Below are 15,520 nucleotides of genomic sequence, written 5' to 3' on the forward strand. Positions count from 1 at the left end.
CAAGCACAAATTGATTGATAACCCAACACTAACTTCCTCATTTTTTTCTTAGACTCATAGAATGAAGCCAGAATCTTATTCTCCTTCAGGAATGAAAATTTCATACACTTCAAAAGTTCATCAAAGGAACTATTTGTCCATTTATTCATAACCTTCATGTGCATCATCTTCTCCAAGAAGTTCAAGGAAGACAACCATGTACAACCAGGGCATAACTCAGCTTCGACCTCTTGAAATAGATCATCAAATTGATTCTTCGCACTATTGCCACCACCATCTGAAATTCCTTCATTTACGCCTTCTTCATTAGTTTCTTGTTCACCAATAACATCATTGATGATGTCAATCATCTCATCAATCACTGGAGCCCCGCCATCCACTACTGGAGGCATATCAACTTCACCGTGGTAGGTCCACTTCACGTATCGCTGCAGAAACCCATATCTGTGTATGTGAGCCTCCACCACATCCAGTTTCTGATTCAGCGTCTTGACACACTGAACGCATGGGCATCTGACTTCTCCCAAAGCATTCACATGATTCTTAGCCATTTGTATAAATGCTTGAAGACCATTCCAAAAATCATCAGAGTTACGTCGTCTATTAGTTATCCAACTCCTGTCAATCGTAATAACTGATTCTAGTGGAAAATAAATTATCACAATGTGATAAACATAAAAAAACTACATTTATTTGATAATAATGCTTATCACCAAAACACTAATTTTTTCAAGTAAATTGTGAAATCTTATGAATAAATTATTAAATTTTATGAATATATATTATAAAATTTAATAATTTATTATAAAATTAATTAAATATGCAAATATTTAATTATACATTTATAAACTTACTATTAATGATTATTATTAATTTCCACTTTTTAATTTTTAAAAATAACAATAGAGTTTTATAATTGTAAAATTATTATTTTAATTTCCACTTTATAATTTTATGAATATATATTATCAAATTTAAAGAATGTATTACAAAGTTTCATTATATATACAAATATTTAATTAAAAATTTATTAGTGATTGTTATTAATTTCTTTAATAATTATCAACTTATTATTTTAATTTTCAATTTTTATTTTTTCAAAAATAAAAATATTGTTTTATAGTTGTAATTTTTTTTTAATTTCCAATTTATGATTTTTTTTATATAAATTTTTATTAGCTGCTTTAAAACTAATTAAAAAAATTAGTCACACTAACTTTAAAATTATTTTGTAATGTTTAATATTTCTAAATCTACTAAAATTTCGACAGCATAACGACTGTAATCTAACCTATCCAAAAATTTAAAATCGGCATAAAAACTACAAAATCAGTCCCAGAACATACATATACTAATTATATTAATATAACCTACCATACAATTTTTAAATACAATTCACATTCATGTTCACATTCACATTTATATAAATAAACATATTCAACTAATATCTAACATTACATTTAATTAAATTAAATTAAAATAAAATAACATATTCAACACTAGATATCTAAAATAACAAATTACACAACTGACATATTAACATATTCAATATTACCAACAATACACAATTAACATATTTATCAATTACACAATTAACATATATAATAACATTTAATTAAATTAACATATTTAACATTATCTAAAATATACAAATCTAAAATGAAAAACAAAATTCAACACTATATAAACAAATCAATCACACACTTAAAAACATAATTTAAACATTAATCAAACACAAAAAAATAAAAATAATACCCAAGGCTCGGGGTTATCCAAACGCGTCTGTGGCTAAGGATCTACTACTCCAATCTAAAATAAAAAAAAATAAAAAAAACATTTCAAAAACACATTTCTACCAAATACTAAATAGAATAATATATTAACAAAAAATTGATTTTAAATGCTAAAATGTATAGAAATTGGGTTTATAATACAAAAACATAGAAGAAATGGCCCGAAATCGGACTGGGGGCACTAAAGAAGAAGGCTCGGGTTGAGGGATTTATGTCATGAACCTATAGCGACGACATGTTGTCGCTATAGAAAATAAGAACGTCGTCGTTGATATCAAACACAGCATTTCACTCAAACAGTGAGATCCATGTCGTCGCTGTAGGATAGTGAATAGTACACGAATACTCCCGTGTGCTATTTTTGCACTCTAAAGCAATGACATGTCACACTGCAGGAAGTGAAATTTGACTTAATTTTTTTGGTGGTTCACGCTCCCACGTTTTATTTTGGGTCCTATAGCGACGACATGTCCTTGCTGTAGAGTACAAAATAACTGACCAGTGAATTAAATTATACTCTATAGCGACGACATGTCGTCGCTATAGGGGTTGCAAATATGCAACCAACTCTAGGTGGTTGAGTTCCCTGAGCATCCTACAGTGAAGACATGTCGTTGCTATAGACAAACATATTTCCCTCTTTTTTTTTTTACGAAGAACCTACAGCGACGATCTGTCATCGCAGTAGAGTCAGTTCCCGCCTCGTGTTCCCTCCAAATCCTGGAACCCTACAACGACGACGCGGCCTGATCGTCTGTTGTTGAGGACCCTACAGCGACGACATGTCATTGCTGTAGCTTATTTTTTTACTAAATTGAGAAAAAATAATTTTCGTTGATTTTACTTACATACAGCAACAAATGTGGAGTCGTCGCAATAGATCTCGTTGTTGTAGAGTCTTTTTCTTGTAGTGTAACCTAGTCCAGGCTATTTATAGACCAGGTTGTAGAAATATATTTCCTCCGATTTAGGGAAGTTAGAATCAAATGTTTAATTTTAAATAAATATCTGCATTCATAATACAAATTTAATGCGTTAATTAAGTAATCTCCCATGAAAATATAAATTCAATACTTGATTTTAACAAATCCCCAAGAAATAAGGATTTCCTAACAGCTTTTCTGTGTGGTAAACGCGTTGTTAAGCTCAAACATTGGGTTAACGCACTTTTTGAGACTAGCCAAGCTTCGAGCTCATCATTCCAGTTGTTGTCTCATCCCCTCACTAAGTCGATCGAGCTCTTTCCTCAGAGAAGGTTATCATCCTCGAGCCTACAACCCCTGCTCAAGCGCTACAACTCAAGCTCAAGCATTGATAGCATATCTAGAACCACTTAACAATTCGTACAAGTGCACTGCGAACACTTTTCAATCCCAAGCTTAACCTTTTTGAGCCTACATTTCAAGACTATCTATTTAATCTCAAAATTTGGGTGTAACAAATATAAATATATATATATACCCTATGGAGGCTGCTGGTGTGGCTAATGGTCCGGCGTGGTGTGTGGTCCAGTGAAGGTGTCGATGTCCAGCGAGGCGACTAGGTCCGACTGCAGCGTGGTGGTTTCCAACTAGAGAGAGAGAGAGAGAGAGAGAGAGTTGAGATTTGTGGGTGGAGTTTTTTTTAGATTTATGGGTGTAATCGGTGAGGAAGAGAAAGAAAGGGGAAATGGATTTCAAGAATGAAAGAGAGAGAATAGGTGAGGGAGAGAGACAGAGTGAGAGAGACACAAAAAGAGAGAAACAAGGGTGTCTGCGCAGGATTTTAATTTTTGGTTTCGGGAAGATAGGAATATGGAGAGGACGATAGGTCTGAGTGTATAATATTTTTAGGGGTGATGGGTAAAGTCGCCCCTATTATTGAAACGCGTCGTTTGGCTAAATTTCCCAAAAAGAAGACTGCGAAATTTTTCCCTCTCGGGGGTGGTCAAAATTTACTGAGACTATCAGGGGCGACATTTTAATATATTAGGGGCGACACGTCGCCCTAATATTGTGAGCAATGTTATTAGTGCTAGTAATGTCATTCATATGTCTAGTTACAAAGAGAAATCATCATTGTTGTTTATCTACATAGTGATGACCATATGTCTAGTTAAAAAGAGAAATCATCATTGTTGTTTATCTACATAGTGATGGTTGAATCATTATCACTTAATAGAGCAAATATAGTATTCATTTGATGAGAAATAACCTGTCTTTACAAATCAAAAGATTCACCATAGAGTTACTCATTATATTATATAGTTCCAATCATGCTATTCAGCAAAGAGTAATGATGATGTTCACACAAAACTATGCACAAATACCTATGAATGAATTTTTTTAACCAATCACATTATTTAATTAAATATACATACCATGTCTCACTTTGAAATGTTTTGGTGCATATATTTTGTGTACATAAACCATTACTCTCCTACAAAACTTTAATGTTAAGTTGCAGAACGACGTGACACCAAAGAAGAAATTTCACTAGTACTTGTGCTATCGGGATTGATCTCATATAGATCATGATGAGAAATGGTTAAGGATTCAGGATTAATTTGGTATAGATCAGCGGAACCACTTGTAGAAGGTTCGTTATATTTTTTCTTCAAATAATTGGAACCTAGGGTTTCCAAACTATCCTTTCTCTCACTTTGTTGATAGTAGGCTTTGAGGGATTTAAACCTCAAATCATTTTCCAAATCATTCTCATAAATACTAGGATCAGACACCTTTTCAGTAATGGTTGTTTGTTCTTCAAGCATATTAACAACTTCTGACATTGTAGGCCTTATCGCTGGAGATGCATTGGTACATAAAAGAGCTAGTTTGAGAACACTTTCAACCTCTTCCTTGTTAAATTTACCCTCCAAATTTGGATCTATTATCTCCAATAATTCTGTCTTTCGTTGCAAAAGAAAGGCCTACAAAATGAATGAACTATTAAAGACACCCACAAAGACTCAATTACATAGTCTATAATATATTAAAAATACAACATAAGATAACTGTTTCCTTACATAATCAAGAAGGCAAACACATTCATTTCCAGGTTTGTAGCTTGTATTGCTCTTCCCACTAACAATTTCCAATGCAACTACGCCAAAGCTATAAACATCTGCTTTTTCAGTTAAATAACCCCAAAGTGCATATTCTGGAGCCATATATCATCTGAATAAACAACAAAAGAAGAGCATTAAAATCTAAATTCTTTACTCTTGTATAGTTAATAAAGTCACAATTTAGAAAATAGGAATAGATTGGATGAAGGAATATAAGAAAAAATATATAGAATAAGTTATATGAATAAAACTTGGATACAAAGTTGTAATTTTTTTCCTACCATTGAACTTAAAGATGTATGGGAGATTGGATAGGATAAAATTATCCCAAATTTTTTAATGAGATTAAATTAAAACTCCATAAGGGGGATTATTTATATTATTAGATAAAGATTATTTTATTGATATCTTCTCTATATATTATAAAAAAAAATCACATGATAAAAATTATTCAATCCAATCCTATTTTCTAAACATGACCTTAGGTTGGAGTTGAAGGATGTAAAATTACTCACACAGTTCCAGCAACTCGAGTGCTAATATGGGTGTTATCCTCTTCATGAAGCTTAGCCAATCCAAAATCTGATATCTTAGCATTAAGATCTTTGTCAAGTAACACATTCGTAGCCTTGATGTCTCTATGAACAATCTTGAGAGGCGACCCTTCATGAAGAAACAAAAGACCTTTGGCTATTCCAACACATATGTTGAACCTCGTTGCCCAATCCAGTTTCAGAGCATTCGCTTCTTTACATTCGAATAAACACAGTCAAAGTAAATTCATTTAAAATAGAGTATTTGTAAATTAATAAAATTTTGACAAATCAAAATGTCTTAGAAAAAAGAAGAAGCGCAAATGATAACAATTTTTACCAAAAAGTGCCTGACCAAGACTATTATTTTCCATGTACTCGTATACTAGTAGTAATTGATTTTTTTCTACACAACATCCATAAAGCTTGACTAGATTTGGATGTTGTAAACCAGATATCATGCCTATCTCAGTGACAAATTCACGATTGCCTTGTCTTGATTTAGAAGACAGTTGTTTCACTGCAATAACTGTACCATCTGATAAGTGACCCTACATTTAAACACATTCAAAATTACATCTTCAAATATATATGCAGAACAAGCTCGATATGATATTAGAGGGAGCAAAAGGTTAAAAATGGTTATGGGGACATGAAAACCATATAAATTAAAAATATATATATATTATATGTATTTAAATTTTTGTGGACCAAGACCCCCTCTTCATACACATATAACTCTATCCCAGATTGAGTTGGACAGAAAAACATGAATATCCTAATAATGACTTATACCTTATAAACACTTCCAAAACCACCTTGTCCAATTTTGTTTTCAGAATGAAAATCATTTGTGGCAGCTCGTAGTTGTCTCAGTGTAAAGGAGCCTTTTATGAGCTCCAAACCTGTAAGGTCTGCCCACAATATAGAGAAGTCAATAGGACATATTTATAAATAGTTGTTTTTAGAGGCTCAAGCAAGTAAAAATTCAATTACAAAATTGGTTTACTACGTACCTGTTCTTTCCCTTTTATATTTATTCCTTTGATATTTTCTCCAAGCGATGACACCAATTATTAACAGAATTAGGCAAAAAGTTGAAGTGACAACGCCAACCACAATGGGTGTTCTATCTGGTTTAGTAGGAACTACAACAAGCAATTGAAAACTAAATTACAAGAAAGAAAAGGAGAGAGAACATTAGTAAAATGGTTTATACAATTTTGGGTCCATTTTTTGATATCAATGTAGATCTTCAATTTTAAACAATTACAAACGGGACCTTTTATTTGCAAATTAAGGCCAAAAGAGTTTAATTTGTTGAGTTGCGGAAACCATTTTGTTATAATTGACAAGAAAAAATGATCATGTTTGTAGTTGTTTAAAATTGAGTGTCCAACTATTATTAAAATAACAAAAATACCTAAAATTGTATAAACCCTATAAAATAAAATATTGCAAATTCAATAGTGTTAACACTTCTTACCTTCACAATGGGATTTGTTACCTGAAATGCATAAAACAAATTCATGTCAATAAATGAAAATGTTACAAATGAGTGACACAACTTAAGTAATAATCTCACGTCGAATTTAGTCCCTTGATAAAGGTTTAGGTTTTGCAATAAATGAAAGGACTAAAATCTATAAACAACTAAGGTGATTATTTTTTTGTCACATTTTAAGTGTTTTACAATTAGGATACTTTTGCGCCAACTTTCTTGCTATAATATTTATAATTTATCAACATTATGAATTTCTACAATGTGTTGAAATTAATGAAAGAGTTGAAGGATATAGTGTACCCCAAACAACTATTAAAAATTATTCAAATAATTGGTCAATAGACCAAGTCTTTAGGTTGTTAGTTTCTTTGTTAGATATTCTTGATATTAGTAAATATTTTAAATTTTAAAAATATTTTATGGTTAAGCTCTATTTAAATAACAATGATCTGAATAAAGAGTATAAGATTTTTCGGCTCATTAAATATCTATTTCTTTAATTGTCTTTATTATTTTTAGATTTTTATATTCACAAAAAACCAATAGATGGTATCAGAGCTAATTCTTGAGGGACCTGTGAGTTGAGAAAAACACAAAACTACAATGACCAAAAAATCCATATAACCTAAAACCATAAACACAATCCATAAACAAAAATCTGGAAGCCGAAACAAATAATTTATCGAAATTTGCTCTGGAGATATTAGACGGAAACAACTACCATCTTTGGACAGTACGTATGAAGACATACATGGAAGCATTAGATCTATGGGATGTTGTGGAAAAAGACTATGAAGTTCCAGCACATCCAAACAATCCCACTATGGCACATATTAAAGTCCATAAAGACAAAAAGAAGAAGAAATAAAAGCAAAAGGCATGCTTTATTTGTTCAATTACAACCACCATTATTCACACACATCATGTCTTTCAAGTCATCAAAAGAGATATAGGAGTATCTCAAGAAAGAATATGAAGGAGATGAAAGAATTAAAGCTATGCAAGTCCTGATCAAGGAAATTGAACTTAAAAAATGAAAGATTTTGAAATGATCAAAGAATACTATGACAAACTTCTCGATATTGCAAACAAAACACAAGAGCAAAGGATAATGATGAAAACACAAGATGTGATGGAGGGTTCTCTCAAAGAAAAAGCAGAAAGAGGAGGCCACAACAACAACACAAATAAATATCCAACATGCCCATCCTGCAAGAAAATAAATCATCGACAAAGTAAGTGCTGGTGGAGACCTGATGTCATCAACTGCAAAAAATGTGAAAAACTTGGACACATAGAACGAATTTGCAAGTCACAAGACACATGAGGAGGCAAAGGCTATTATCGAACAAGATGAGGACATTTATTTTAATGATGACATAAATGCTTTGTTAGATTTGAAATAAATATTGTCATATGTAATAAACATTAGAGGCAACATCTCAAAACATTAGGAGTGACGTCACCACCCCGAATAATGGACTTTTAGGGGCTACAGGTGTGTCGCCCCTAATATACATTATTAGATGCAATTTATTAGGGGTCGCCCCTAATAACTATTAGGGGCGACTTTCAGGGTCTTCAGGGACGAAACCCGTCGCCCCTAAAAACCATTTTTATTGTAGTGATTACACATTTAAGCAATATATCAAATTTTTATTCAATATGACAATCTTAAGCTGCTACTAACAAAACTTTCAATATAGAATGATTTGTGTAACTAAACATATAAAATTTGACTAACACTTCATAAAGGAGAAAATAAGACTGTCTTAATAAAGTAGCATATATAGTGGATATGTATATTAATTGTTGAAATCCTAATAAAGAATGTCGGCTCTTTCAACAACATTTGAATTTCTTTTTGTCCTTTAAGTTGATCTTATCTCTTTAGGATTGTCTTATATATATATTATTTGAATTCATTAGATTATTTTCAGGTGTAGCATATTACATGTTCTGTTCCTAAAATCAGAGATTTAGATGTGTGAATTAAGTCTATAAATTACGATGTAATCAGCCTAGAGGGTACATTTTCAATAGGTCAGACTGTTTCTTCAGTAGTGCTTGATTTTGCTTCTCCTAGTTCAGTGTCATTAACCAATGGCTCGCCAATAAATAACTTAATTAGAAGACATGGTAGATAAGTAGGGAAAGATTAACTTCTATTCTCTAGCATTAGGGGAGTTGGGAGATCTGTCATTATTAATAGTGGATCAGACATGTATCACAACTCTATGCGCTTTATAGTTTTAATGTAAATCTACCATTAATGGTCGATGACTTATATCACAACTCTATATTTTATAGTTAATGCCGTATATTACAACTCTTGTGTATCACATCTATATTTTATAGTTAATGCCGTTTATTACAACTCTATATTTTTAGTTCTAGAGTGCTTATTTAGTGTATTGTGCAACATAATTACATTCCATAATGTTTTATTTTGTTTCCAATCTTGTTAATGGTGAAATATATATATATATATATATATACAAAAGTTCTTTTCCAAAGATAAATAACTTACTTGGACACACAGAAATAGCCGATACAATAATACCATAGTGTCCCCTCTTAGGGACAACCGTTGTCCCTTTTCCAGCCCAATAAAAGAGGATTTCAAAGGTATTATCCGTCACGCTGACATTAAAGTATTGTTGGATAACAACTTTATTACCAGTTCTTTTGGCTTCCTCATCTATATTAAAATCCATCGACATTTTCTTTCCCTAAATGAAAAACAAAGTTAGTAATGTATCGTTTTTTTTCATTAATGTTTTAGTTATCTATAATCTTGATATGTACATATATACGAAGACTAATAAGTTAATGAATTACCTGAACATAAATGTCAAACAGACGTCGACCAACAGTATTTTCTTCAAACTCCTTCTCTATAAAGTGTAGTTTCACTGTGTACGTTCCATTTTTTAGACAACCAAAGTAAGTGAGAGACAAAGGTGATCTTCGTGCTGTTATATACAAGTCTCCTAAATTCTTGAATTGGTCTTTACTTATAATATGACTTTTTATATCTTCATCATCATCCATAAAATCTCCAGTGCTGCTAAATCCCCAATATGTTCCAGGATTATTATTACTCACTGTAGAATCGTAGGAATCATACAAGTCACTTTCATATAAGAGACTCCCATTGACGTTTGTCACTTTTACTGGAGGCCCACCACAATTTATATGAAGTGAAGATTGTTGAGCTGCCACATGTATAAAATATTAAGGTATCCTTGTTAGTGTGAGTCAATATTAAAATTAAATATACAAGACCCTCAAACAAGAAATGTCATTATATATCCAACTAGCTACTAATTATTCCCAAAGATTTTTCTGTGTATTATTTGAAGGGTTTCATTTTTTTGGATGAATAAAACTATAGTCATTGGGATGCCGAATTGTTTAAAGAACTATAAGATTTTGAAACATATATAACCAAATTATACAATAATAATTATTGTCTCTATTTTCCAGTTTAATTTTCAACATTAACTACCTTTGTCTACCCATCACTTTAGGATAATGAAGTGAAATATAAATCAAGGAAATACCCAACAAACAAAATAATTCATAATTTGCTAAGAGAAAACTTATGTAATCCAATGCAAAAGAAGTGAGGGATACAATTGAATCAAAGCATAACAAACACCAGCAATCATCGGAGCTATAAATGGATGTTTAACATGAAAAAATTGAGGGCATTTAGTCAACCATCCACCACAACCAAGAGACAGTTATAGCATTTGGAAATATCGTCCCACGCCTTATCTGGAGCAGAAAGAGGTTGGAGAAGAAGCCTTACTAGGGATATAGTTATGGTTTTTTATTGTATATAAGTTCCATATTGTAGAGATAATATTCAGTGACTCAATACGTTTATGATCTCTATGACTTATTGAAAAAATCAAATCTATTTACTAATGATGACTCATATTGTGCTAAGTGTATTGTCAAACAATGGTGCAAGTGATAGACTTTTCTTAGTAGAGAACAATCTATCAGTAGTTAAGCCCAGAAGGGATGAATAAACTTCTTGAAATCTTTATTGAATGATGAACAAATACACAGAAATTGGCTAGCATTCGAGAGGCTAGTCTCTGCAAAATACAACCAGTTCGAGAGGGTTGTTCTCTCCTCAATTCCTCACTTAAAACTCTCTTTTTTCTATATCCTTACAAAAAGAAAAACACCCTCTATATATACAAGTTAAGTGATATTGCCACCTAGGACTAAAAATAAAATATAAACTAAAAAGCCACTAAAACAGGAAAAACAGCCAGAGAAATGAAAATACATAAATTTAAATACATAACCATGCTAAACTAGGAATAACATGGCCTCCTATTGTAGACGAACTTTACTAAGGTTTATCAATACCCCTCCCAAAAACCATCACCTTGTCCTCAAGGTGGAATAAAGGGAATTGGTTCTGTATAGTGGTGAACGGTTCCAGGTTTCTTCGAAATCTGGCAAGTGTTTCCACATTATACTAAAGTGTAGTATAACACAAAAAAAATGTTATACTAAAGTTTAGTATAACAAAAAAAAAATGTTATAGTATCGACTATAAATAACATAATTCAACACTTATCTATATATTAAAATAACACAGAAATTGTGTTATCGTTGACAGTACAATAACACATCTGTATAACACTGATAAAGTGTTATGTAAAGTACCCTGACCTACGATAACATAGTCTGTCTTAACACATCAGAAAATGTTATCGTAGGTTTTGATAACACATTTTTGGTGTTATTAAAAGTATTTTTTCTTGTAGTGCCTGTTATAAGATCCAATTTAGAACAAATTAGAGCTTCATTTAATTAATCTAATAGTTCATCTATGACGGGTATTGGAAACTTATTTGGAATGGTAAATCTATTAAGAGCTCAATAATCTACACAAAATCGCCATGAGCATCTTTTTTTTTACGAGTAGAACCGAGCTTGAGAAAGGGCTGGTGCTGGGTAGGATTATTCCCACCGTAAGCATTTCTGAAATTAGCTTTTCAATTTCTGATTTATGGAAGTGTGCGTAGCGATAGGGTCTCACACTTATTGGTGTTGTTCCAGATTGTAATGTAATTGAATGCTCATGGGAACGGATTGGAGGGAGACCCGCAGGCATATTGAAAATATCATAAACTTCAGCAATTATTTTGGACAAAAATTCAGGTACTTGCGGTCCAACTAGTTGGGTTCCGAACTAGTGTAATTGAAATCTAAAATGAGGCCTTGTTTCTCGACCTGTAGAGTCTTAATCATGGTTTTCAGCAACACCATTGACCTGTCTAGCGATGAATCCCCTTTGACAGTGACTGTGTGTTTGCCAAGTTGAAACTCCATGGTTTGTAGCTTCCAGTATATCTTTATCGTGCCCAATGTTGCCAGTCATTGTAACCCCAAAGTTATTTCAACGCTCCCAAGTGGTAGTGGTAAAAAATCATTATTACTTCCACACCTTGGAAGTGGATATTCAGGTTCTTACAAAATTCCATCACACTTTAGCGAATCCCCATTTCCCATTGTAACTCCATATGTCTTCATTTTGGTTATGGGAAACTGTAAATGATTCACTAGGACCTTTGAAATAAAATTGAGTTTCCCTAGAATCGATGAGGAGTACTACCTCTCTAGATCCAAGATTTCCTTTGATTTTCATGGTCGAATTTGTGGATAGACCAGCCACCGACTGGAATGAAACAGCCACATTGTCATGTACTTCGGTAGAGTAAAATGTCGCCTCTTCCTAATTGTCATCGTTTTCTTCTTGGTTGAAAAGGTTGTCCTCAATCTCTTCGGGTACCATGATTACTTGCAGCTCTTTCTTCCTACCACAGTGGCCTGGGGACCACTTGTCATCACACTTAAAACTCAGTACTTTTTGCCTCTTTTGCTGGACCTCGGAATCAGTATGTCTCCGAATATCTGTGATTGATTGTGTTGGGTTTGCACTTGACGAGGGTCTGTCATTTCTCACTGATTTGTCGCTGAAGCTAGACTTAATTGAATGGTTGTAACGTTTTCGTTCCACCCTATTCATGTCTTCGATGTCTTGAATGATTTCCATAGCTTCATCAACATTCTCAGGTCTCATGATTCGCAATTCTGCCCTCAGTGATGGGATTAAGCAATTCATGAAAGTGCTTAACTGTAACGCAGAATCCACATTTGTCAAAGGTGCTAATAGCCTTATAAACTTTTTCTTTTAATCTGAAATAGATCCCTCCTGCTTGATGGTCAAAAATCAATCATGGAGGGAGCCTTCTTGGGTGTCTCGGAAATGGCGAAGTAGCATTCGTTTTAGTTGTTCCCAGCTTAGAATTTCCCTCCTGATATTTTCGTATTGGTACCATCAGAGTGCATCCTCAGAAATAGATATGAAAGCTACTTCAATCTTTTCTTCTTCATCATACCCCTGGCACAAAAAAAAAAACGTTCTGCTTGCATTACCCAATCGTCTAGGTTTTCACTGTCAAAATTAGGCATCTTCAATATTTTTAGACAACTTTCATGCCGAAATTTAGTCTCGTGTTGCCCGATCATAGGAAGTTCGCTCCGTGTGTCATGTCCCTCGAATTCCAGCCATGGGTGAAGTGCCCGCCGACTCGCGTTGGAAACCTGGGTTCATGCCGCCATGCTAGGATTCCACTGGGATGGCTTCTTCCTTCGATTTCCCTTTCTTCTGGCTGCCTGATCCCCCATTGTTGTATTCCCCAATGGTGTGATGATGAGTTCTTGAGCTTTCTTGAATGTCTAAAAGAGCCTTGAATTGTTGCTGCATACTTTCTTGGAAATCCTTCTGAGATTGTTGAATCTCCCTTGCCATCTCCTCCATGGAGTTCTTAAATTCAGAGAACTCGGTCTTCAAAATCGCTGTGTCCTCCTCGGATACAGTAGTGGAGTCGCTCTTCTCCACAACCTTCTTGGGTCCCATGTCCGCAGCTCACCGCACCAATTGATAGACTTTTCTTAGTAGAGAACAATCTATCAGTAGTTAAGCCCATAATGGATTAATATACTTCTTGAAATCTTTATTGAATGATGAACAAATACACATAAATTGGCTAGCATTCAAGAGGCTAGTCTCTCCTAAATACAACCAGTTCAAGAGGGTTGTTCTCTCCTCAGTTCCTCGTTTAAAACTCTCTTTTTTCTATATCCTTACAAAAAGAAAAACACCTTCTATATATACAAGTTAAGTGATAATGCCACCTAGGACTAAAAATAAAATATAAACTAAACAGCACTAAAACAGGAAAAACAGCAAGAGAAATGAAAATACATAAATTTAAATACATAACCATGCTAAACTAGGTATAACGTGGCCTCCTATTGTAGACAAACTTGACTGGGGGTTTACCAACAAGCTGACGCGTTAATGGGTACATGGTTTTTTAGTTGGGGTGCATCGGAATTTTGACGATGTCTATGGCTGTATGGTGGCAGGACACACAAGAGTCACATGCGCTACTTTCTCTTCATAATAATTTGCATTACCCAGGTGAGACTACCATAAATCCTACTACTTTTCCTTCCCATGTTACCAACTTTAATTGACAATTCCTAAATAACCCCATTACTATTTTTAGCATATTAGTAGATATTTTTTATGTACTCGTGAAGGAAAAACACAAATGTCCAAATTAAGACATCTCACTAATTGCAAGTGTCTTCATAAAAATAATACCTCAAAATGCCACTTAAAATAGCGTTAAAACAATATTTTCCAACAAACATAGCCAGAGTAGTTGAGACAAAATCAAGGATAAAATAGCCATGACTGTGGATACAAGGACATTGACTTTGACATCTCTTCTGACTCTTCTTTGTCAACTGCGGTAACTATTGACATTACTTTTTCCTAATCATTTAGGCTCACTCCAAACCAAAGCAGATAGACCTTTTTTTTTAACAAACCCCTATTGTGCTGGATAAAAAAAGAAAGCCATAGGCTATTTGTAATAAGATCGAATACAAAACAAACTCTAATCTATTTGTAATTTATGAGGATTTGATAGGTTTGTAGAAGCTAGCAATCATTAAATGAAATAATTATCTAAATGTTTCCTATGGATATTCAAAGAAAAGTTTTCATTTTCCATTCGTCTACAAACCATAACATTTTACAATGATGCCACAATTGCATACTAGTAAGCGTCTCATACAAACTCAATAAAATGATATTCATTGTAAAATAAATATTCATATATTTTTTTTCTTAAGAAGAATGATAGGAAACGTACATTGTTGGCAGCTGAATTTATCGACACAAGGTAGAAGTCTGCTTGAAATAAGGATTGGATGTATTATTCGATAAGTATATTTTAAATACGTACGAAATAAAAGTTAAGAAATAAGCTCATAATAAGGATCAATAGAAATAAAAACTTACTTGTTCTTCAAGTAAGAACTTCGATATGTGTTTACATGAGCAAGCCTGAAAGGTTTAGAAAAGAAAATGCTAAGTTATGTATAAAAATTTAAGAGGAATATAATGATTTTAAAAGCATATTCTCACTTGTCTCCTGTGCAGGTATCAGCTGACCAATTAAAGTTATTGTAAGATAGATCACTGAAAAAGAGTAACAAATATATTAGTATTGTAGCTTTTTACTTGTTC

General features: G+C 33.0%; 1 protein-coding gene and 1 pseudogene across 1 annotated transcript in view; both read right to left on the minus strand.

The window, feature by feature from the left end:
• Positions 1 to 4,104: 4,104 nt before the first annotated feature.
• LOC133789111 (probable LRR receptor-like serine/threonine-protein kinase At1g29720) lies at positions 4,105 to 15,466 on the minus strand (annotated as a pseudogene).
• The window catches only part of LOC133792575 (probable LRR receptor-like serine/threonine-protein kinase At1g29720), a 54,398-nt gene continuing 53,014 nt past the window's right edge, over positions 14,137 to 15,520 (minus strand). Inside the window, exons 14-16 of the mRNA XM_062230483.1 lie at positions 15,419 to 15,472; positions 15,293 to 15,337; positions 14,137 to 14,146 (exon numbers count right to left, since the gene is read on the minus strand). Coding sequence (XP_062086467.1) covers positions 14,137 to 14,146; positions 15,293 to 15,337; positions 15,419 to 15,472 — 109 coding nt within the window. The remainder of the gene's footprint in view (positions 14,147 to 15,292; positions 15,338 to 15,418; positions 15,473 to 15,520) is intronic.

This window comes from Humulus lupulus, chromosome 7 (assembly GCF_963169125.1).
Source record: "Humulus lupulus chromosome 7, drHumLupu1.1, whole genome shotgun sequence".
NCBI lineage: Eukaryota > Viridiplantae > Streptophyta > Magnoliopsida > Rosales > Cannabaceae > Humulus > Humulus lupulus.